The sequence below is a fragment of the Contarinia nasturtii genome, unplaced genomic scaffold (genome assembly GCF_009176525.2).
Source record: "Contarinia nasturtii isolate CC-2019 unplaced genomic scaffold, AAFC_CNas_1.1 Cnas_scaffold_187, whole genome shotgun sequence".
Lineage (NCBI taxonomy): Eukaryota > Metazoa > Arthropoda > Insecta > Diptera > Cecidomyiidae > Contarinia > Contarinia nasturtii.
Genome location: NW_022197544.1, coordinates 3,321,449 through 3,347,583, shown reverse-complemented (window position 1 = coordinate 3,347,583; position 26,135 = coordinate 3,321,449). Strand labels below are relative to the sequence as shown.

The window sequence follows — 26,135 nt, the reverse complement described above, 5'->3', positions numbered from 1 at the left end:
GCAAATATATTTTTGAAGTTGATTCAACATTTTTGTGACAACACATTTTAATATGCATTGTACAGTGTACATATTTTGCTTGCATTTTCAATCACTTATCTCAATATCTCTCGGGTAAGAAATAGTATAACCCCGTCAATTTAATGGCTGTTCGAATTTTATGGTGTCAGCGACAAGTACGTGAAAATGAACACGACAATGAAATTTGAGACTACTCGAACGAAATGGTATACGAAATCATCACAAGAGATTTTGTTTACATAAAATATCATCTTTGCATCGGTTATCCCATTTTAAGATTTATCAATAGATAAAAAGTTTATTTTCGGCGCACATCATTCAATCGACTTGAATGTATTCGACGTGTTTATGGCATAAAATAGCATCAGAGTCATTGAAGTCACTCAACGCGTGTACACATTTATTTTCGATGGCATTTATCAAATGATGTGAGCCGTCGGAGAGAGTGAGAACAAGATTGAGTGAATGAAAAAAAGGGTTTCAATCCGTTAACATATCCAATAACGCCATTTATCCGATAGACAACATAAAGGTATTGACACATGATTTTTCCAAAAGTTTGCACAACACACAAAACGAATGAACAACAACAACAAGTCAATTGCCTTTATATCGCGAATTTTGTCTTTTTTTATATTTTGTTCGTATAAAAAAAACTGATGCGATACACACAAAAAATTAACTTGCTTGCAATGTGATTTATTTATTTCCACTATTTCAATCCTTTGGCTAACGTGGAATAGTTTTTTTGGCGAGTGTATTTCGACTAGAGAAGAAAACAATACGCACATCAGCCTAAAATGAAACAACAAATTCTTTAACAATAGTGCAAATAATTTGCTGAGTGAATTTCTATTCAAGCGATTCCTCTCTCTTTTTTGCAATTGGCCATTAAAAATGCCTTTGTTGAAACCATTGATACAATACAAGGATGCGTTGATACGCATTAAATTATATGGGCATTTTGTATTCTGAATGCTTTTGCTCGGTTTTTTCTCGTGTTCAGTGAATGGTCGATAGTAGATGTGTTTTATTTTCGTATGGGTCAATGGTTGGCCATTGAAAATTGGCTAGTAAATGTTCGATAGGACTAAACTAGTTCAAGCCTAATCAGTAATTCAAACCATTCGAAGAATTGGTCTTCGATGGGACAAAAAAAATACACACCATCAACCATGGATATTGAAAATGGATTTGAACTTCCTTTGCGTCATGCACGGTTAAATACGAATGAGCTTCCAGGGAGCTGGGAGCAGGAACAGCTAAAAAAATATATATTGCGGAAAAAGTGCTTTTGACCCAACCAGTTGAATTTTATTTACTGTTGATGTACATCGTTTTTCTCTCTCTCTCTCTATCTCTCTCCCTCTCTCTCTCTTTTAGTTTGTTGTGCGTCATTTTTGCATGATCCGAATTAAAACCACCGGTCGAAAAACCCAAACGAACAAAATATAAAAAAAACAATGAATAACAACAACAGCAGTGGAAAATTGATAGTGGCCTATTGTCAATTGGCGATATTTGTTTGAATTGTGATGCTGTGAACTCGATACAGGTTAAAATGTCATTGTGTTCATATTCATTTTAATCGCAATAAATGCTGAGCTAAGGTACAATGAGCGCAATTTTCTTTAATTCCCTTTAACCTGACCGCTTTCTAGGTCACCAATAAATTATTATCCTGGCACAAGCCCGTACACACACTCATTCACATCAATTGACGGACATTCGGGAATGAATGACTTTATGCATGACTTCGATGGGCAGTTTAACTAATTTACCATATTTAATGATGAAACACTCACCTCGATATTGCAATGGAAAAAATTACATTGAACGTCTAAAGCCAGCGAACTCAAAAGGAAAAAATATATTGAATCGCTAACGCGCTAGTCGCGAGAGAAACAAAAATTGAATTTTACATTCGTACAAACTTTGTTGGCAACATTGTTAAAACAATTGCTACGCTCCGCGACCGCTCGTGTCACACGAATTTCATTCTCTTCCTTTTGTGTCCGTGTGTACACATTTGTTTTGGCTTTTCCTTCTTTTTCTTATTCTTCTTCCATCGACCGACTGGACGATTTGTAATACGTTTCTCTCTCTCTCTCTCGGTGTGTGTGTCGCGCTCCAAAAGTGCGAATATATGTTATATAATTAACATATTATAATGTTATGCTGATTCACCGAATAATTTGTACATTTTCAACTAAATGCTATTTTCCGTAACATATTTATTTAAGTTTTGTGGTGTCCTGTCCGCAAACGGTCGTTCGGAATTTTTATGTTATTTTACTTTGATTTGGAGCGACGCGATTTGTACGAGTGTTTCGTATTGAGAATATACCATATCATATTGCATGCAATGCATGATGATGTTAAGCATGTCTGTATATTGTTTGGTTGCCATTCCTATTTAAATGGTTTAATTTCACAATTGTTTTATTCGAAATTTCATTGCTCCATTTGAAGGAGAAAAATAACAAATTATTACTTGCATTCAAGTGAATTTAAGAGAAAAAAATCGCACTGAAATGTGAATGGAAACTATAGTTTCTTTTTTCTGTGAATTGGAATCTTGGTGAGTCAAAGGTCCGGTGGTTGTAAATAACTGTAACACGTGTAAATGCCAAAATAACCGAATTGCAAGCAAATAAGAAAAGAGAAAATACACTCGCGACAAAGTCAAAAAAAAATTGTATATATATTAGATTCGATGTGGAGCAGAAGTATAGTGGCGGAGGTGCGGTGAACGGTGCGGTGTGTATGCTGTATGCCGTTGTCGATCCACCATATACGTACACATGAACAACGTGGAAGAATAAATGAACGAATGTGATTTTGTGTGTGAGTGTATGGATTGCGCGCGACGATGTTCAAATCAGCAATTTTCAGCCGCCATTTTGGCATGACTGATGGCAATTTATTAAATGGTTTTTATGTTTAAGTGCATGAAATAATGTGTTTTGTTCGGTTTGCTTTTAACAGCATATACATTGCAATTGGGCTCACTCACTCTTTCTTTTAATAAATGTTTGTATGATGTTACAGCGAATCGTAGTCAACAATCATCATTTAAAATGTACGGATTAAATGGAAAGGAGAAGAAAAAAAGAATAACGAAAAGAGACCAGTTCGGGTATAAACGCGCAAGGAAGAACGAGAAAAAAAAGGAAATATAACACGAACATCAAAAATTGTACTGGCTTGTTAGCGTGGCTGATTTTATGTGTTGTTGTTTTTTTTCTCATTCTCCGTAGTTTACCGAAAATGTCGAACTTATGTTTTGGAAAAGTTTTGCTATGTATGTTCTTATAAATGTTTGTCTTCATTTTTAGCCGGTGGAGCACAGATTTATTGAATGCAATTTCGCTTGATATACTTGAATGGTACGATACAAAATGTTATACCGTATGTTACCGCACAAAATATGTAAACAATTTCAGAACATGTTTATAAGCGACGACGATAACGATAAAAGAACGCTCTTGTCAAATTCTTTTTTGATAGTTCTCGATTTGTTACAGATCGATCTCAGTAAAATACAGTTTACATCATATATAAACAAAAGCAAAGTATGTCGTGCAATTGAAATTCATTTATCGTGTCGAAATCAATGCACAACACGATTTTGAACGCGTCCCGATACACGCACATCGCAAATAATCTTTCTCCCTCCATCTCTCTCTCTCTCTCCCATCATTTTTACTAGTTTTCATAAAGAAAGAAAAAACAAACAAACTTTTACTAACCACTTATTTAGCATGAGCAATGTTTGACGAATGCCATGCCACACTATAATATCGAATAACACCAACGACAACATTTTTCAGTCAGCTTATACTTTTATTTTGTTCAACACTGTTTCTATTATCCGTTAGAATATTATTTATGACGTTTGAGAACTTAAGATCTACCGATCTCAATTCTGTTGAATTTCATAACAGCATGAAATACTTGACACTTGAAAATGTCACTGAGTTCCGACGCATACAATCACAAAGCATATTGTTCACGATGCGGTCATTCGATAAACGAATACACCGGTATTGGTTTCGTATTAGCCTTGCACACATACACTCATGATGAAACTGAAACACAGCAAAATATTCATGAAATAATAGAGAGATTCTATCAGACGACACTTAAGTCGTACGCGTTTGTCTTGCGGGTTTAGTAGCGTCCTTGATTCCATCTCAATTGGCCGTGTGTAAATTTGGGTTCACAATAAAAATCATTTTTTCCCTTCATTTCTGATAAATTTTCGATTTTTTACATTTCCTCAATTCGGTTGACTTATTGAAATTCAATAAAAAAAAAGTTCTGGTGCTATTTGTGTTTGAATAAGATTCGTGCAAAAATGAATTCATCGCTTGTCGATAATAAAACTGTAAAAATCGATAAACCGTTACCGCAAACCGAACACAAAAATGTAAAGATGGTTCGTGAGCAACAAAAATCCGGTTGTAAAACACACGGCAGCGACAATTTGACGGAGGATCACAGTACCGGTGACATAATTTGTACGAAATGTGCACTTGTGGTTGAAGAACGAATGTTGTGTGTAGAAGCGGAATGGCGAAATTTTGCGGACGATTCACAAGCGGAAAAATGGGCAAAATCTCGAACAGGTGATACCGAAAATCCATTGCTCAGTGCTGATTACAATTTAGGCACCATGATAAAGTCAATGGATTCAAATCCAAAAAACATGACATCATTCAGCGGTAGCGTTGTACAACACTACAAACGACGCAGCATTGATAATGCATTGACACATGCATTCAAAGAAATCGATACAATGGGCGATCGCATTAGCTTACCATCGTCGGTATTGCAAAGGGCCAAAGTGTTGTACCAACAATTGTACAGAAACATCAAATTAAAAGGTAACATTTTATTGGTTGACACCAAAACGGCTGCTTGTTTGTATGTCGCGTGTCGTATGGAAAATTGTTCACGATCAAAAGGTGAAATTTCGGCCATTTATGCGGTCAGCAAAAGTGCATTGGCCGGTGCCGTTTATCGAATCTATAAAATACTTGGACTAAAAATTTCGGAATCAAACCGAAGCACCGAAATGATCGATCGCTATTGCGGATACTTGGCATATTCGAAACAAGAGCTGATAAAAGCCCGAAAAATTTCCAAACTTATTGAATCACGCACACCAAAGACAAAAGCAAAGCTTCTGCCCGAAGTGATTGCTGCTGCATCAATCTTCTTGGCTTCAGCCAGCATTCGCGGTAAGAATTGATAAGTTGTTGGTTCGAAATAAAAATGCATGTTGTAAACACACATATCTAATGAAAATAATTTCGATTTGTTTGTACAGGAACACTTAGCGGTCGTGAACATGTCGACATGCGAATACGGCTCAGCGATGAAATCGGTGAAGTTGTTGGCATCAAAGGCAGTCAAATCGTCCGAACAGCAAACTCAGTGAAAGATGACATCGAGCTCATCGATCATGATATTTTTCATTGAATTTAAGATCTTTCCGCTTTTTTTCGAATCGAACTTACTTAACTTAGTTAAGGAAACATGTATTAATCTCTATATTACGTATTTTCAAGGTTTTGTTGAAGAAAAAAAAACCTCAAAAATTTTACTCCTTTTTTGGTACTAACTACTAGTACACCGTTACAAATTGGAAGACAAAAATTTCATTTCTTAGCTGTACTTTTTTTCGTATTTTATTTTTCGTTTCTATATGAATATTGTGGAACTTATAAAAGTCACAAATTGAAACAGTGACATTATATTGAATTGAAAACTTGAAGTCAATTAAAATTTGTTGAGTTATCGTAAACTCAATGAATTCGGTTAGGAAACATTGATTGTAGAACAAAAACAACCGAAAAGACACTCTTTTTCTATTGAATAAAGAAAATTTCAGAGTGATTTCTGTAGCCCAAGCCGGTTTCTGTTTTATTATTCAATTCATGGGTTAATCATTCTGTGTGTCGTTTGCATGAATGTCTATGATATTGCCGAAAGGCATTTTGCGCATCATTTTATCTAGGCAAAGTAAATGCTATTCTCATTTGCCCATACAAAAAGCCGATTTTCACATTTTGTATGGGAAAAACGCAATTTCAAAATTAATTTTTCATGATGAAATTTGTCTCTGTGTGCTAATCATTTTTGCGGGTGAATTGAAATGGAAACATTGTGGTTGTCAAACGCATTGTCAACATATTTACATACACACATTCACAGTTGCACGTGTATTAATACAAACGATGCCATCGTGCCATCGTTGAGATCAAAGGTTTTATTAGAAAATTTATATAAACTAATTTGGTGTGAAAACAAGCGAGAAAAATAAAGAACATCACATCCATAAGAAACTAACCGTAAAATCAACATTGTCAACCACAAAGTTTAAACAGAACAAGCATACACGCACTTGCTGCTGATACGACAAAAAATGAGCAGCAAAATTGTTGAATTAATGTGGTGACATTTTGTGAGAGTGTGTGTGTGTGTGTGTGTAGGTGTGTATATGAGCGTTGAAAGCGCGAACAAATTTAGTCATACTGTTCTATTGTCAAAGCACAACCACAAAGACACGACAAAGAGCTAGTACAAAGAGGCTCTGTGTATTTGTTTTCATTGTCGTCATCGTCGATTGTTACACACTTGAGGCTGAAATCAGCTGCAGTCGGTGTATGATTCTAAATGAGCAACGATGAAAGGAACCATTCAGACACACTCACTCTCGTTTGCACAAAATAGGAAAGAAATCTCGGCAGAGAGAGAGAGAGAGAGAGCGAGAGGGAAAGAGACTTAAATTACAGCAATAGCAGAAAACAAAACAGCAACACAAAAAACGTGAGAGACTAAGAATGATGAAAAATCACACATTCACTCATTCAGTGATATGCATAGAAAAGTGAGCGAGAAAGGGCATCAATTCAATGAAAATGAAGAAAGAGAGAGTTTTGTTCATTTTTCGCTTATTAGATATATGTGTGTGTGGTGTTGCTGCTTGAAATTTTGTGTGTTGTCCTGAGGCGTTTTTAGAGGGTGTAATTTGTAGCACCAACTTTCACATTTTATTATCATTTATAAACGCCTACGGTATTTTTGTTTTTGCATGACTGGATAGCGGGTGCTTGTGCACAAACGCAAACATACGCACACAGCTTATACACAGATGCTGCTACTGTGACTACGTACTGCTGTTGCTTCTGTTGCAACTGAACGTTTTTCTGATTTGTTCATTCTCTATCTTAAAATTACGTACGCCACTCACAAAACACACAAACCCATTACTTTCATCCCGAACTTTTCTTCATCATCATCATCATCATCGAACAATCACAAAAATAATTCGGTTTGCGCTTTAGATCACATTCTCTTTCTCTCTTTCTCTTCATCGTGTTCGTTGTCGCGCATCATTGCCTTCTTATCGTTTACGAGCTCATCTTATGTGACTGATGATGCGTCGTTATTAAGGCAATTTTCATATCATAACTACGCTTGATGATGGTATGACAACGAAGACTTTGAACAATTTCGTAAAAAATATTAAATTTACATCAACACAACGATATACAAAAGAGAACAATGCTGATAACAATAATATAATGTACTTTTGTACAAACGTTCGCGCCCGCCTGTCGACACATTTCAAACACAATATTCCATTCATCAACCCACCAATCAACTGAGGGTGTACGTAATTTTAATTTTATTTACATTTTCGATGGGTGCGTGTGTCTGTATGAGAGAAAGATCCATATTTTTTTTATGAAATTATTTACAGTTCAACAAATGCACAAGCCCAAACAAAATACGTAACAATAATATTATGACCTATTTGTTTCGGTCTCAAAATCTTAATAAACCAATCCAAGCAATTCGCATTCAGTGTAACAGCTTGTCTTTGATGCCGTTGAATAAGAATTTAATTGATGAAAAAATAGCCCGCAGCACTAACATTGCATCTTTTAAGGTCTAATGAATCTTTACCAAAATTTTTCTAAATTTTTGCTTTGAATTTTATAAGCAATTTAAATGATGTAATCATAATCTTTGCTTTGATGACAATATTTTTGGCACCATTCAATAGAACAGGACATGGGATTTTATCGTATTTTTTTAATCAAATTTCCGATTTTATGGTTTTATTAATTTTGATTCATCAATTAAAAAATTCATTTTAGAAAATCAATGTTTGAAAAACCAACATTTTCCAAGTATTGAGCTTAACGATGAACTACTTTCCTGAAAATGTCATACAAATACGACATTAATTGATTCTCAATATTTATTTATTAATTATTAATTTATTTTTTTATGGAAATTTCGTGTATGTTGTTGTTGTTTTGTTGAATTTTGATCGAAAAAATAGAATACTCCTGAGTGCCGCAGAATATGTAGAAATTGTATTTCAAGTTAAATTGAAGATCTTTTTTCTTTCAAATTCAAATGAAATTTCACAAACATATGTAAAGTTTGCACTTAAAACAAATAATTATTAAATTAATTATATTTACCTTGTGCCTGTGAATTACTATGTGTTCCCCATGATGTTTTATAGGATGAATCTAAGGAAAAAAATAGTTTTTTTTTTTGTCGAAATTATTCTTTGTCGTTATTTCAATGAACAAGGAAAATCAAATTTAAATTTAACAAGAATTGAATTGAAAATTTAAATTCAAAATCATAACAAGCATTTGCGAAAAAAGGTTCAAATTAAGAAAAGCATAAAAACTGAATAAAAAAAACATTAAATAAAAATAAACGGCAATTACATGAATCGGCAGGATCTCTGATATCTGTCGAATGTCTAACATGATTTGATGTCAAAGCCGACAAATTCTCAGTACTGGTACTGGCGGCTGTGGTTGTTGTTATTGTTGTACTAGGTGATTGATGTAGAAAAGTCGTTGGACTTGAAGTCGATGAAGATTGCGATGGAGTGGTTAAACCCCAGCCTAATTTGAAGGAAAATGGAGCAGGCTCTGTAGAGAATTTGGAATGCGAAAAAAGACGAGAGAAAATAAAATAAAAAACGAGAACAAAAAGTAAAAAAAAATAAGCAAATAAATATTATCACACAATTACGGTATGCAAATATATTTGATTTCCATACAGACGAACACATTGAGACTATTTGACATATGATCTTGTACGTATGATGATTACAATTTGAATCAGCTTTCGATCAAATTAGCCATTTCGATCAGTCGCAGCGAATATCAATTTATTGAACATGTACAAATATGCCGTCAAAATGTCTCAATTCAGTCAGACGAAAGCTCGTCATTTTATTCAAAATGTTTGCAAAAGAGTACATAAAATATTTGTTTTGATTAAAATTGATTGCAATTAAACAAATCAAATACAAAAAAAAAAAAACTAAAACAACAAATCAATTCAAAATGATTTACATTTAATATATTCTATTTATTTATGAGAAAAATGTTCAATTCCAAAAATTGAAATGACCAATAAAAAATGTTTATATTCGCAGTAGTTAAAATGTGCACGTTAAATTATTTGCAATATTAATGAGAATTAAAATTAGAAAAATGAGTGATGAAAAAAAGAACCTTCGTCATTATTACCGGCAAATAACATTGAAAAATTGCTAAACGATCCGGTGGAACGACTTAAATAATCAGCAGATCCTTTAATATCTAACATTGTAATGTTGATATTTGTTTGTTTTATTCACTAAAATTGTGTTTGGTTTTTTATATTTTTTTCTGTTCCTCAATCTGATTGACTGTCTGTGTGTTTTTCGTTTATTTGATTATGAGTGTCCGGAAATTTAAAAACAGAGACGATTGTACGACGACATAAGGAAACTTTATATCATTCCAATTAACAGCATTCGGAAGATCAGTTGGAAATGGCAAACAAACAAATTAGAACTGCAGGAACCGCGAAATCAAATACCTTTTCCGTTATTTTTCTCTCTCTTTCTCGATAAAAAAAAATCAATATCAATATTTCAAAGACAAATGTGTTTCTGAACTCTTTTTTTTTATCACGTTGTAATAAAACAGTCAAAAATCGTTTTTTTTTTTCTTCTAGTCTTTCAATTTTGCCCGAGTGTCTCTTCCTTTTCGATTATAAGGGCCGTTACATGAGTTCCGTTGCATACAAAAACACATAACAAAGTACAAAAGCACAGTATTTAGGCATTGTTTGCCTAATAAAATATATATTGGTCACAGTCAAAAGTCTCTCCGGAGACACAAAAAAAAAAACAACAAACATATAACCACGTCGCAATCGAAATACAAACGAGTGTGAAAAAAAAAACCAACAAATAATTTTTATCAATTCACATTGAAGAGTGTATTTTTTCTATATATATTTTTATTGTTATTATTTCGGTTTTGAGAAAAATGTTCGATGATACACCGCGCGCGCGTTTATACACACAGCGACACAATAACACCGACAAAAACACCACCAAAATGCACCGAGAAAATATTGAACCGAGAAAAAAAATTTATATATATAATCAGAGCAGCCGAGGTTGTGCAACGAGCAACCAAATAGGAAAAGGAACAGGAAAGAATGAAGATCGGAACCGGTTACTGTTACCGGACACCTCTGCTTCCGTTCAATTTTAACTCTATCTTCCTTTCGTTTTCTAGTCGATTGTCGACAACGACGACGATGACAAACACACACACACGGCGCAGAGAGCGAGCGAGAAAAAGAGAGAGCGCGCAATTCAGCGAGACTATATGTGTGTGGTGTAATTTAGTTCACACTCACTATGTGCACAACCAACAAAATACATCAGGTTGACTAGACCACGATATCGAATAACGCACAAATACACTGATATAATCACGATCGTTTTTTTTATGATGTTCTTTATGTTCTTCTTCAATTTCTATTCACTCGATGTATATTTCAACAGTTCTAAAAAAAATCTTGACGATTTTCCTCTTCTAAACCTTCACAATTGATAACATAGAAACGTTGAAAAAAAAAAATTCATAAAAATTCGTATGATCACTTTTGATTTATGAAATATATGCCGTTTAATTCACATTTCAAGTAACACGGTATAACGGTATTGACTTTGCGATATTTTATGATCGTTAAAATTGTTCGCGTAAAAATTCCGATTTTCACTCACACGATATGTGATTGCCTTACGTCTGCGTTCGCATCAAAACAACAAATGGCAAAAATTGTTTTTGAACCTATTTTATCAATAGCAACAGTGGCACACGATTCATCTATCGTGGAGAATTTTTTTTTTTTGTATCAGGGTTTGTGTATATTGATATTGTGTGTGAGAGACAAATACAAACACAAATACATACAATGTACACACATAGGGTGAAATATATCGCGATACACACAGAAAATGCGAGAAAAAGATAGAGTACGGTATAGCCAAACAATGCCAACAATCGTCCAAAACACACGTCACATGCATATTGGTGCGATAGAATGAGAGGGAATGAAAATTGTTCCCAGCAATAACCCGATTGTAATGCACGTGGTTAGGAAATGCTAGAGATGGAAATTGAAATCGTTTGAATGCGACAGCAGTTAAATGCTGCCTAGGAATTGAACCAGCACCAGTATGTATGTGTGCAATTCAATGAAATTCGTTATTGTCGAAAGCGAATGAACGTTTTTTGTGCGATTAACAAAGCAAAAGAAAAACCCACCCTTGGTCCTATTCATGTTGCACAAACACACTCACACAATTGTACACTTACACAGCGATAGATATATAAATAGAGGGAGAGAGTAGAACAGAGTGAGAGATCGCATTTTTATCAAGTTATTATTCAACTTGGCTTATGGATATACTGTGAATGTTCATGAGAAATTAGTTGTGGACTCTGTGTGTTTTTTTTTTCTCTGTTTGTTGGTCGATGTGCGCAGTCAACAATTCAAATGGAAAAACCTTCGTTATGCACACATACACATAGAGGGAAACGGAGAGAGAGATAGAGTGAAAGGCATTTCGAACGATGATGATTTGTTCGGTGTGTGGTTAGTCTTTCTCTCTCTCCAGCTGACGATGACTTGTAGCGAGCTCAACTCATGTACATGTGTGATAATGATGAGAAGGAAGGCGTTTAGCAAGGATAACGTACTTAATATGCCTGTATGTATGTGTATGTGTGTGTGTAAATGCCAAAGCGTTTGTGTATGTAAGCGTGTGTTATTGAATGAATCCTTACATAAAACCACCAATCAGGATCCGGTAGGAGTGTCATATTCATATTTCGTTGCGTATAAATTGCATTTACATTACAGACAACTTCAAATGGAGTTTTTGGCTTGTTATTTTCTATAAATGCCCAAGTATTTGCGAGATCAGTATTTTCCATTCGATTTGTGCACAAATCATCGACGAACAAAAATAACAACAACACGTGAAATGGAGATGAACACAATCCCACGAAACAACCATTTAACTGGAATCAAATGCAAACATTTTTCAGCCATTTGAATGTTTCAATTGCACGATATAAAAGCTTGAATCTTAACGGGATAATGATGTTGTAATATTTATCCTCCCGTTCTCCTACAGCAAACATAATCAAAAATGATATACAAATATGGTTCGGTATCGCTTTAAAAAAAATATATTTTGTGTTTTGCTCATCGGACGAATTGATAACAACATATAATATTCACATACAAAAACACTCACATAATATGTGACTGCGGGCTTTTTTTCGCACGGAAAACCCTGGCAAATGAGACATGTAGAATTGTACATACCATTTATCTCACTCTCATTAGAGTTGAAATGTCGATTCGGGCAAAATATTTTATAAAATTAATTACTTTGAAATCTCGTTGTCGTTGCTGTGTCGATGGCAAACGAATAAATTGCATTAGCAACGAGGTGGCGGGTTTACAAAACGAGCTGTTGCCCGTTTTACACCGCATTGAATCCAATTGGCGTGCTTTTTTTTCCCATTTTCTCATCTCATCCACCTACCGTCTACAGTCATACCGTACCGTACAATATCTCTTATCAAAACATATCATCATTTTGTGTCATGCTACATACACACAACTTTCAATATTTTCATTTAAATCATTAAATGAGAGAAAAAAAAAAACACATTTTTCTAATTAAATTTCTGGTTTAAGGAACGTTTATTCACAACAACGTTCATGCTATTTATGGAATAAAAATGAAAGAATCATATTCGGTTGTCTCAGTTCTGCAATAATATAATCATAATATTCACCGAATTTCAATTCTTTTAAGATTTGTTTCGTTCGTATTTCGTGTCGTTCATCAAATTCGACGAATCAAGAGAAAAGAAACTCTGGTCGTCTACGTCGGAAGGTGGCATTTTATTTTATAGAAATTCTCTTTCTCTCCATCAGGATGAGTTGTGGGAGAGAGAATAAACTTGTATGAAAACAGAGAAAAAATGTTTCAAGTCTTTTCATAATTATGCGAAAACCCTTCGGCGATGGAAAAGCGCGCAAAATGAATTGAAAAAAAAAAAAGTTTTTGTCGGTGACACGGGTCTCTGTTTCTCTGTCGCCCAATCTTGAACAACTTTCGGTCTCTCTAATTCAAATGACAACAACAGAAGCAAATGAAAACGAAATGAAAAACATTGAAATTGAACAAATGAAAGAAATAAATGACATAGACAGTGGCACATGGAGAAAAGAATTGCCAAAGTAAAGCATACACACAAATTATAATTTACGGAGTTTTTCTTTGTTTTGCCATTTTTGCGCTTTGGCCAACTGTCACAGTCACACACTCTGGCTCGGTCGCGAGTGGAGCACGTTTTTACTGTGTGTCTCACTCGTCTAAATCCACAAAATCAGTCTTACTCGTCTTCTCTCTGTCTCTCACTTGCTCCATCACCATTTCTTCTTGGTGAATGGAATGCGATAAAGGATAACGGTAAAATCTTTGCCTTACATTTTCGCAATTTGTAAATGAATAATGAGAAAAGGAAATGAATAAAAATGATGAATATAAATGATTATAAATATTATTCTTTCGTTATTCACTTTCACAGTGTCGCATGTTTATGTGTACATATTCAGCATATTCAGTGGGTGAATTTGTTTTCCATTCTACTGAGAGCGAGCGAGCGAGCGAGCGAGAGAGAGAACGAAAAATCTTTTCTAGAATGTATGTCTTGTGATATTCAGTAATTCCATTTTATGCTTACTGCCGCTTGTTGAACGGAATATGACCATTTTTGCAGACATGCCATGGAGGCGCACAAGCAAACAAACAACATTTTTATTGAATTGACGACACCGACTCTCACTCTCTCTCTCTCCCTTATTTTTATTTTTCGCTTTCTGATTCGTTTTATGGGCGACATTTTCATGGTTCGGCTTTCTCGACTTGTAAATTATTATCAGCGCTTTTTTCTTCTTCTTCTTGCCATTCGTACAAATCGTCTTGAATAACATTGTGTGTGCGGTGTGCTTCGCACAAATGAAATTTGGTCGTGCAATATGAAAATTCAGCCCTCTTGAAGTGTTTCTCGCAAGGTATGGGGAATAAAAAGAAAATGAAAACACGCAAGCGTAATGTTGAATTTGAATGGCATTTGCATACCGTAAGTACGAATCATAAAATGAATGTTTTTGTTGAACATTAACATTTGGTCCATTCAAAATAAAATCTGCTTTTTTTCTCTCGCCAAACTGGACATTGAGTTAAAGGAATTCCGAAATTGTGAAATGGTCAACTGACCAAAATTCAACGTTCAAAAAAAAGAAAATCGGAAGTGGAATGCGAAGGGTGCACGAATCGATAGAAATGGATTTGAATCTCTTTCTCTTTCTCTCTCTTTCATTTCCTTGACACTCGTCTTACGTATAAATCACAAAATAGACAATTAAATCTCGAATCTTCATTTCTCGCTAAATATTCAATGATTGTTATTGATTTTCTCGATCCCTTTTGTAAAATAATTGTGCTTCAACAAAAGAAGCAATGCAGACACACTTTTCCCGAAACAAATGAAGAAAGAACGGGAAAAAAAAGTAGCAGCGCACAACAACACTATTATGTGGAAATATGATATCATAGCATCTATGAATGTAGCGCGCATAGTGCATATCGACCATACAGTTCTTGTCAAATTGTTGAATATTTATGTGCGCGACAAGCGAAACGATATACACGCACCATAAACAAAACATTAGAACGTGCGCTCGCGAACTCTCGCAGTTATTGTGAGCGATGAGCGTTCGCTCGCGCACGCAAACGAATGAAACAGAGACAGAGAGCAAGCATAATATAGAGACAATTTCTCATACTGTCACACGAACCGCGTGTACATTTTATTCGATTCGGTGGTAGGCAAAAAGCCATAAACTCATTATATGACACAGAATCAAGGCAAGAAAAGCAAATCAAAATCAAAGTGTCTCGAGAATGTTAACAACAACAATAATAATAATAAAAGAAATTGGAGAAAAAGAACGCAACCAATTCAATCGCATCGTATACATATTACATATACACACATTTCTATCAATGTGCACAATCACATTGGAAAATGGTTTTTGTATCGAAAAACAGCCCCTTAACTTTCACGCACGATAAATTTCTACCCAAAACATTAGCATTCTCGGAAACCGATTCAGAAAAAGACTCACACAGACACTATGCGCGCATTTTATTATTATTATTGTTACTATTGTGTGTTATGTTGGTTTGTGCATGCGAATCCACTACACAAATTTGAATTCACAAATCTCGCGAGCACAATTATTCTATTCGACGAACATTTGGTACAGTGACAGTGGCGACAGCAAAGATGATGCCTCAAAATCAGCTTCGATGTCAACGTCAAAAGGAATGCGACACAATGGCAAAAGAATAAGATGAAGATGAAAAAGAAATAGAAACGAGTAAGCAAAAGTCGATTTGAAAAAGACCGAAAAAAAACCCCGAATGAAAACTCGTTTCAAGAGTTAATACAAATACTTTTGTTACTAATCGAAAATTCATGCTCTTCGAACTTTGGATAAAGAAGTTACCATTTTCATCAAGTTTTTGTTTGATTTTTCTTATTCTTGTTGCTGTTACTGCATTTTTCGTTTACCAGAGTAACGAATCTTGCGAAAGCATGAGCGAGTTAGTAAGAGAGACAGCAACGTAAATGCAATAAAGAGCGAGAAGTTTACATGCTGACAATAATAAAGTATCGTCGAACATGAATCTTTGCTTACTATTTTTTTATTGGCTTGATGATTATCTTTTCATTCACAAATTGATTTTTGAAGTCTCTGTGTATCCGCGATGACAATAAAATGCTTGAATGAACCATCGAATGATTGAACATCGAAAAACAATTGTATGTGAGTGTGTGTCTTTCTTGAATTTATGACCGGGTCCAGTTACAAGGGTCACCACGATACACCAATTTATATACATAAAAAAAACTTTCCCATGCATTGATTTTTCCCCGATTGACTTGAAATTCGCGCATCATTGCACATCGGTCAACTTTTTCACTTTATGCTCCATCTTTTTGCATTTATCACAAAGCCAAAATCGCATCGCTGTTTGAAATCAATCTGTTTTTTTTTTTAAGAAAAAGATATAAAAGCTAATGTGAACTAATTTTCATTGTGTAGATGGCAGAGATCATGAACTGTGTGTCGAATCCATTGGGAATTGCATAAATAGTGGTAAACATTGAAATAGGGGAGAAAGTAAGTGAGCGAGAATAGCGATTGATTAAGTATATGATAATGATGATTTAACATATGTTTGTCATGCATTTTTATTAATCGACCGAGTGTAAATTGACTACTTATAACTGTTAGATAAAAATTCAACTTTTCTCCTTTCCATGTAATGCCATAAAATTTGGGAGTTTTAACCACCGATCGATTGTCTTTGTGTGTGTGTGCTTTTTGTTCTCTGTTTGGGCGTAAAAGGTAAAACCGCTATCTTAACTCGATTTGATAATTGAAAATAATGAAAGCATCTGCATGATTTACGGCATTCGAAAATGAAAAATAATGAAATTATCTTTCGAGCGTTCGGCAGATAAACTACTTCATTGCAAACAATAACAACAACAATAACAAATAATAAAAAGGGTAAAGTGAAATAATGTGATTATTGTTCCATGGAATGCAGCGTCATTGTTGTACTTGGTATCACTTCTTCGATATTCACGCGCTAACTCTCTCTCTGTGTCTTCTCTTTATCGCTCATCTCCTGTTCAAAAATCGCACACCAACTCATCCATAATAATGTAGTAGTCAAAATGCAATCGAGCGATTGCAAACTATACAACAGTGGTGTGTGTGTACTCACTTATGGGTTCCGTCGGTGGTTGGTTATAGGAAACTTTCCTCCCTGTGATTATTTTGCGTGCATTGTTTACGTCAATATTCGCCACATACAATTCATGATTGCTCATGTCTTTGTTGTTACTATTACGGTTGCCATTTACTGTGGCCGCCGTTTCTGCTGCATTTTCCATTTTCGATTTCATTTTTCCAAATTGTTGTGATTTTTTGTGTTCCTCTTGATTGTTGTCGTCCACTCTTTTCTCGTCTCACACGCAACAATACATTCGAACCAAAATGTACCAGAAGCAAACTCAAGTGGTGCGATACATATTTATATATTGTATTTAATGCCGTCGGTGTGGCAAGTAGCATATTGAGTCGTGGGAATTTTCATATCCAAACCAAAAAAATAATAATAGAGAAATAGAGAGAGAGAGAGAGAGAGAGAGAGCAAGAAACAATATTATATGAAACACGCACATTCTCAATTATGTGCCATTGTCGAAAAGTCAATTTTCACCCTCTTGTAATATGCTACCAGTCAAAATGTTAATCGTCTCGTTGTATCTATTTTTACATTGCGCGATCGCATTAAATCGACTCTCCGTCACTCTCCTGTGTCTCAGCTAATGCAGTGTGTGTATTTGTGTACGAGAGCGTATTGTTGGAGTAGTTTAATGCGAAACCTGAGTCGCCTATTGAATTACGAACACAAGAATGAAAAAGACCAAACAAAAAAATTGAGCATCGAACACACTGGCGGGCACGCGTGCGAAAAGTGTGGCAGCAGTTAAAACCCTAGCACGTAAGAATCAAAGCAAAGTTAATTTAGGTATTCATATGCCACACACACACACATACACATTATTGTTATTATTGAAATGCACAAGCTGGTCGACTTCAAACCGATTGGAATAATCATGACAATGTTAGAGAGATAGAGGACAAATAAAAAAAGTATAATTTATTATATGAACTCTCACTATATCTACTCCTAATGGCATGAACAATATCAACAATTGACTTTCACAAAATCATTGTTCAATTTATTTATATTTGTTTACATAGACGAGATTGGGTGTGATTTTTTTTTCTCGTTCGGATAGTGTGTAAATTTTTCGTCGCATTCATTAAATTCCATGTGAAAATAGAGATAAATATCATTATCATCATGTTGAATATGCGTTATTTGGACTACTGTCGTAGCTCCCGTTGTATGGTATTAATACCTATTCTTTCCTGAATTGGACCGATTAAGTAATTTAAATCCCGGGATTACGGGTAATTTTGGACATTGCATTCTTTGAGATCGCATCAATCAATAGCAAATAAAAATCCACTCTTGAAAAAAAAATAGCGTAATTAAGTGGTTCGGTGTGCCGAGAAATAAAAACTATTATTAACGACCAATTGAAAATGAAAATCACGCGCGCTCTATCTACGCAAAATTTATTGCATTGATTGTGTCCCTCTCTCTTTCTCTCTCGTGCGAGCGCTCGCATCATTCTGTTGGGTTATTATCATGAATTTTAATTTACAACGATTTTCGTCGCATCGAATATAATTTTAACAAACCATCAGATCATTGAACTGCGATAGCATTTTGCCAAATGCTTGTGCGCGCTCACTTACAAAAACCATTTATTATGTAATCGATTTTTGGCGGGATTTTTTTTTGCAACTATTTTCCATTCAAATTCTTTGGCGCTCGAGATAGAAATGGCAATTGCAATTTTATTTGATGTCATCAATCTCTAAATGAATCGGTGGCCATGCCCGTGCACCACACTACTGTTATAATGGAAAATGTGAATTTTCAGAACGATTCAAATGTTGGTAATGTGGCAAACATCCATTCATTTACAAACCAATTTTCAAAATCAATTAAATTGCAGGATCGACAAGGCTATCTCGTAAAATGCCATCAAATCGCATTCAATTAAAATTTACGACTACAACGACAAGTGAAAAACAACAATATTGCGTGTCGAAAGTCAAATAATATATAAATCGTTAACGATATTTTTTTTGCGCTGCGAAAATTCGTTGCATTTGCAAAATCAAACAGTTAATTAATCCGTTTTTGCCCACGAAAACTCAATTTAAAATGAATTTTCTAAATGATTGATCCGCAAACTACATCGTTCATCGAATATATAATTATTTCCATTTTATAGTATAATGATATTTATTTTTGCTCTGCATTGATTCGGTTCTGTGTAATATGACGATTTTCGTTTTCCGTTTCAGTGGCCATTTAATCGTTTAACCGTGTAAATTCCTTTGGGAAGCCGTGTCCGTTCACGCCAAAATGAGAGTATGAGCTGGTGCTGTTGTTGTTCAACACCCTCGCACCGATTTGACCTCACTCCGAATATTGCTCACAATGGATCTTCGCATAAGTATTAAATAATATCCTTGGGTCTCTAGGCACACACACTACTTTCTCCATTTTATACAAGGGAAAAAAATTCACACAAATCGACGGTAATTATACATGACACAGTCATGGTGTACGACGCTTGGTGAGAAGAGAGAGAGAGAGAGAGAGAGAGAGAGGAGGTAGCCACTTCATAAACACAGACATGTGAGAGTGAGAAACACATAAAATTCGAACACATTTGGCCCTATTTTTCTGCCTTGGAACATTGCCGTTATTCTTGATTTAATGGAAAATTAACCTGTCACACTTTTTTTTCTTCATTTGGCTCGCGAATGAACGAAGAAAAACGATGGCAATTTGCATATTTTTTTTGTTTATTTCGTTTAGCATTTATTTGTTGAAAATCATTGTTCAGTCGACTGTCTTCTGGTTTCAATTATGGGCTTAATATTTAAAACCACAAAAGCAGTAAATGACTGAAAAATATATGGAAAATTGTTTTGGGTCATGCTTATATTAAATCTGCTCATAGATCATAAGCGCACACAAAACATTCACCAAAAAAAATGGTAGTGAGAGACGGACGAAAGAGCAAAAAACGCAATGAAAATGCGCGAGTTTTAAGTGAAAATTAAAAATTCCCTTCGAACCAAAAAAAATATATATATCATAATTTACTTGCATGAATTTCACGATACAACAGCTACGTTGAAACAAAAATGGTCATTGTTGGGTGGCGCGCAAACGGACACAGTTTTAATTTCATTTTCTATTATTGTGTATGCTGTTTTTTTTTGTCATTTTATTTGACGCACATGGAGACGATGTCAAAGGTGAAGGAGAAAAACCACCATAAGAAAAAAGTGGATACAATTGTATAAGTGTTTGGGGACCACTTTTTTCCTCCAATTATTCATCGTTTTTGTGTGTGTGTGAAGATAAATCTTTTAAGACACTATTAACATCATTTACAAAGTACGCCCAATCCATGAATCAAGAGTGGTTTCTTATGCTTGGTAACAAGTAAACTTTCGGACAAACAAAACAAGCACAATGACAAAGACTAAACTAAGCGATGAAATTGAGAATAAATAGACGTTCCAGTGCGAAAAAGATCCATTGAAAATGAAAAGGTTGATCAGTAAAGATGAGAGAAAATTAGCTATTGCATCCCTCATGTACATTTATCGTACTAAAATTTCGACCGAACACAAAGATTGTGTGAATCGTTTATAGCGTCGATGTGTGACATCCCGTCGGGATGACTGCTGTGCACTTTTCATCATTTGAACAATAAACACATCGTTGACTACGAAATGATACATATACTTTTGGTTTTTATGCCATTTCATGCGATGACAAACATTTTTATTGGCCCATTTAATGTGCGCAACAGCGAGATGTAGAGAGTGTCTCCGTGTGAAATTAAGTCATCAGAGAATGATGTCCGATACAGTTAACCAAATCCTGCCTGAAGTTGGAAGTCACTTAAATGGATTGAACTTGAAATCGACTTTGCCTCGACAATTCAAGTTGATGCCAATTACTGGGAAAAAGTCAAGTACATGCATTCATCCACCACTGGATCAAATACAATTTGCTTTGTTCTCATACTAAAACTATCCGATCCACTTTACAAACGACAAACGAAACGAAACGGAATTTATCTCATACTTGTAAATATTTCGTACACTTGGCATAACGCCGTTACCAATAAGAAAGTGAGAGAATAACTTTTTCTGTCATCCGGTTATTTTAAATCGTCCGTTAACGTCGTTTTTATCGCTCTTTCAAAAAAATAAAATAAAAATAAACATGTTGAAAAATAAAGCTTAGTACTTGAAATCGTCTATCGATATAACAAACATTAAGCGAACAGAAAATCGATTTATGCATTTGATGAAGAGTCATTCGTTGTCAGAATTCGATGCATGTTTGATGTTACAATGTGGATTTGGTGCGGTTTTAAGAAAATACTAACCAAACTTTTTGCGATAGTTGATAGCCCCGATATTCATACACCCATTTTAAATGCAATTCAAATTGATTCTCGCCACTCCTGAGTATATGTGCTTCGAATTTTCTAAGTTATACAGATAATTTTGTCGTTCGTCATTGTCTCGGCAAAAATGGGTATTTTTCACACCCTCTCAAACCTCATCAAAAAGATAAAATCAAGCGATTATTTTTTTCTCATCATTTCGCTCTCTCCTCGAAATTGAAACTAATTTTCGGTATTACAAGCAACTATATGTGTACAACATTAGCTGTTAATATACTATAACCACTTTAACATGTAGACCGTATCACAGATAACAGACAACCGACTGAAGAATATAAAAGACTTGAGTAAGATAGAACGAGACGTCAAGGGCAAAAGTCTTGTATGCGACAAAAGCATGCACGAATAACAACAAAAAAATGGCAGGGAGAGAATCATCGACGACACCATCCAACACACTTTACAAATCAACCTAGTATTATAACACATATAGTCACATTAATGTGGCATAATACACTGTAAACAAATATGAAGAGAGAAAATGTGAATGAGCATATCTTGATGTATCACTTCATTTTCAGCGTAACCATATCAACATCACCAATATCAAACGACAGAATTTCACTGAAAGTTACGATTTGCAAGTGGTCACAGTTAACGTATCATGAATACATTCGATTGCGTTTCCATTTTGCAAAGATATTTCCATTTATACCTTTTTTCTTCAGTTTCTCTATACTCTATCAGAAACATAAACGAACAAATTTTCACAGATGAACAAAGTACACACACACATACAAATGATATCACTTCGGAGCATCTTATTCAAGACGATCCATTTCATGAACGCTCTGCTAACGGCACTCAACATTTTATTCGGCGTCGTGAGTTGTGTTGATTTTCAGGGCTTTTATATTGTACAACTCTCTCTCTCTCTTTCTGCATGTTTGATTGTAACAAAAAATGTAAATAGCATTATGAATAGCACGTGTCAACTTAAACACGCGTTATGTCATTCATGTGTCATAATAAGTCGTGTGCGCATTACGACGTTTTATGCTTTCGATATTTTTGCACTGATTGTAAAACGTTTATTATTCAATATAATGTATGAATGAGGTTCACTCATTCTCTCCATTCTTTGTCTGTATATCTCCGAACAAGTATCTGAAAGAAAGTTAGTAAACATGCATTACACCATTTGAGTCGAACGAAAAGAAGAAAAAAAATGAGCAGGGAGAGAGAGAGAAAGAGAGAAAAGTGGCTGAAGTTCTGATTTGCTCACTTTTTTGTTGTTGTTCATTCGTTCGTCATCGTCGTTTTACTTTTGATAGCAAACAAAATGTTTTTCAATAGTTGAATCGATATAAATTTTTTTCCATTTTCAGTATTCACGAACCTTTTTTTAAAATTAATATACGAAAACTGAACCATTTTATGGGTAAACCGTATATACGGTTGTAAAAAAAATAGGAACGTGTATTATATACTTTGCGTTGAGTGGCATAAAATTTAACACCGTTTCAAGCTTCGATTCATTTCTTTTCGACCCTCTCTTAAGATAGAACATTATAGATAGTACATTTGGCTTTTGTTGTGGTCATGTCACCTGTTCATGTTTTTTTTATTCAACATTTCGTATGCAACAAACACTGTAAGTACCACTCACTGAGTGGTGCTTTTCTTTTCGCTTATTTAATTAGAAATACAGTAATAATATTCACATTTTATCGGGATAATCTATCGAACCTAGAATAATAATCCCACTTTAACCACATAAAGATACGAATACGTCTGAGATGCCATAAAGAAAATCTCTGTAAGAAATTAACTTGCATACATTGATTTCAGGTGAACAATAACATTAGCATTTAAGCAAAGTGATGGAAGTGACTTGAATTGAAGTTATTATTCAATATTAAAACATGATTGGCATTTTTTTTTTTTGTTTTGAAGAAGAAGATGGAATGAAGAAAAAACCGTCAAAACAATTTTTTTTCAGCAAACTCCCTTCCGTTAGTGAATCTTCGCATGAAAATCGGTTTTTTCCTCTTATTTCCGCGTATTTCATTGATAGTTTTCCCATACACACATAGTTATAATAACATTTTTACTGAAAGTGTGCTGATTGAATTCGTTTCGGTATGTATTCTCAGGCCACATGAATGATTTTACTGTGATGAAACTGAAATATGTATATGAAAATTGATTATTTTTGCTCTTCCTTGTTGTTGTTTTTTCTACTCTCTCTCTCTCACTATGTTTTCTTTGCCAGTATGTGTTGCAGCAACAAGGGTTCTGATCGTTTGCATCATGAATTTAATATTTATTACATATGAATTGGTTTGTTGTTGTACTTTCAATGTTTTTCCCTTTTTTTCAGCCATAACAAATGCACATAATCATCAACAAATCAACTACGCATTTTGATTCATTCATATGGAATTTATTTTTCGTTCGTTCGCTCCCTCTCTCTGTCTTGCATCTTTTCTCCGCATTCATTCGGCCGATACACAAAATAAGTGAGAAAGCGAAAGAAAAAACGAATGAGAGCCCAAGCAGAATCTAATGCAGTGGATATTGCTGAATGGAAATCATTGAACACCCGCTGCGTTGAAATTATCATTTCATTAGTAATTTGTGATGAAATGTAGCATATTGCCGCTTTATTCACTATTTATAATCATAAATAAGAAATCGCACGAAAGCGATTACTTTGCAGCAATTTAACCGTTGGAAATCATTATTTAACGAACGATTTTTCATTTCGCACATCGTTCATCCCTTTGAATGCATTGCAATATCGATGGTTTAACCTGTTTGACGTGTTTTTTTGTCTCTTGTTTTCTACTTTTCATTTATTACAGTTTTCATGAGAGAAAAAAAATTGTTTACACAAAAATTCAATTAAATAACCAACGCCTTTGCACCGCATGATGTGTATAAACGACAGTCTCCGTGTGTTTATTTCACAAATTGCACAATTTTAGATAAATGCCTCTGAGGTTGATATTTGAACCCTTCGATGAACTTTTAACGAAAAATCAATCGCATTGGATAATCGTTATTAAAGCATTTTGACTATAGTATTATCATGTTATCACCGACATTTTTCATCAACAAAATATTCATCGCTTGAATTGTAAAATAATTAAACAGAAAAGATATTTGAATTTCGACATCTATGAGATTTCTGAAGGTGAGGATATTTTTTTACATTTTTGGAAAAACTACTATGAATAGAAAAGAATAGTGATTATTTGATTCCCTACACGGACAGCGGACACACTTCAAAAAGGAATAGATACAACATGGTATAATGCTTGAGATAATTTAATATGCGCGTATCTTGTTAGTTTATGAGCTTCTGACAGTTTTTTAAAATTATTTTTACATAATGGACAAATTCTCTTTGCGCTCATTCATTTAAAAAAAATACAATTGCACATATCGTTAATAAACTATAACTTGTTTTGCGTAAATAAATAATCCTTTCCAAATCAAATGCACGTTTATCTGAATTTTTATATTCAATTTTGATGATTTCTGATTTGTAATATATTGTGTGACATCTATTGAACGCTAAATCATATCAATTGAAAAGTTTACTACAAAAAACTGAAGAAGCTTTTCAGTTCTGGAAAGTATTATCCGTAAATTATATATTATCGCTTGCATTTGAATTGAATTTTTGGAAAAAGGTGATTTTTTGTACAAAATCCAAAGAAAAAATGTTGCCCGTTGAACACTGATTCTTATGAACAGTCATTTTTGTATTTGATCACTTATTAAGTGGTCGAAGCTTCAAAATTACTTCGTACGCATTTGTTTCATCGTAAATGATTATATGTCTATGAATTGATTTATGTGAATGAAAAACGCTACAAAGAATTTCATATTGTTGAACTAAATGTGCCATCTGTTGATCGTAAGTGCAAGCAGTGTGTCCTTTGAATGTGTTTTTCCATATAACGCATTCACACCCTCAACGAACAAACTTTTTTGTGCTTTCAGTGCTTTTGCACCATAAATGTAAGTCGAAACAAAGAAAAACTGTTGAGCTTTGAATGGGAAAATGTTCTACTATTGAAGACGTCCAAACATGCTTGAATTTGAAAGAAACGCCAGTCATAAAATCATTAGAATTGGCATTTACAATTTAATTCATGTTTGCAACGATTTATTATCATAAGTTTTGAAATTGTTGAAAGCGAATGTGATGTGAATAGTTTCTTTTTTCCAAATGAGCCCGAGTCCGAATAAGAAGGGTGTGAGTGCAATTGAAAAATTAGATGGGTTCTATTCACTAATGAAATATATATAAATTAACGAAAAGTTGCTTACGGTTGGTACAAAATACCCGAAAAATGTTGAGAAAGAATGACGGACAAAAAAAAGTGACTGGCAGAAAAAAAAAATCTGCATAAATATTGTTAACGAAGAACGAAAAATTAGCATTTATAT

At 34.4% G+C, this 26,135-nt stretch overlaps 2 protein-coding genes across 4 annotated transcripts in view; one reads left to right on the top strand and one right to left on the bottom strand.

Annotated features, from left to right (window-relative positions):
- The window catches only part of LOC116336675 (DNA-binding protein D-ETS-3), a 48,341-nt gene that overhangs the window by 15,400 nt on the left and 6,806 nt on the right, over positions 1 to 26,135 (bottom strand). Inside the window, exons 4-5 of one of the 3 annotated variants that reach the window (XM_031760685.1) lie at positions 8,787 to 8,996; positions 8,529 to 8,579 (exon numbers count right to left, since the gene is read on the bottom strand). In XM_031760685.1, coding sequence (XP_031616545.1) covers positions 8,529 to 8,579; positions 8,787 to 8,996 — 261 coding nt within the window. The remainder of the gene's footprint in view (positions 1 to 8,528; positions 8,580 to 8,786; positions 8,997 to 26,135) is intronic. The other 2 variants (XM_031760686.1, XM_031760687.1) reach the window with 2 other exon arrangements.
- LOC116336676 (transcription initiation factor IIB-like) lies at positions 4,166 to 5,939 on the top strand. Its single transcript, XM_031760689.1, has 2 exons — positions 4,166 to 5,267; positions 5,357 to 5,939. The coding sequence occupies exons 1-2, from the start codon at positions 4,382 to 4,384 to the stop codon at positions 5,506 to 5,508; spliced, it is 1,038 nt and encodes a 345-aa protein (XP_031616549.1). The 5' UTR covers positions 4,166 to 4,381; the 3' UTR covers positions 5,509 to 5,939.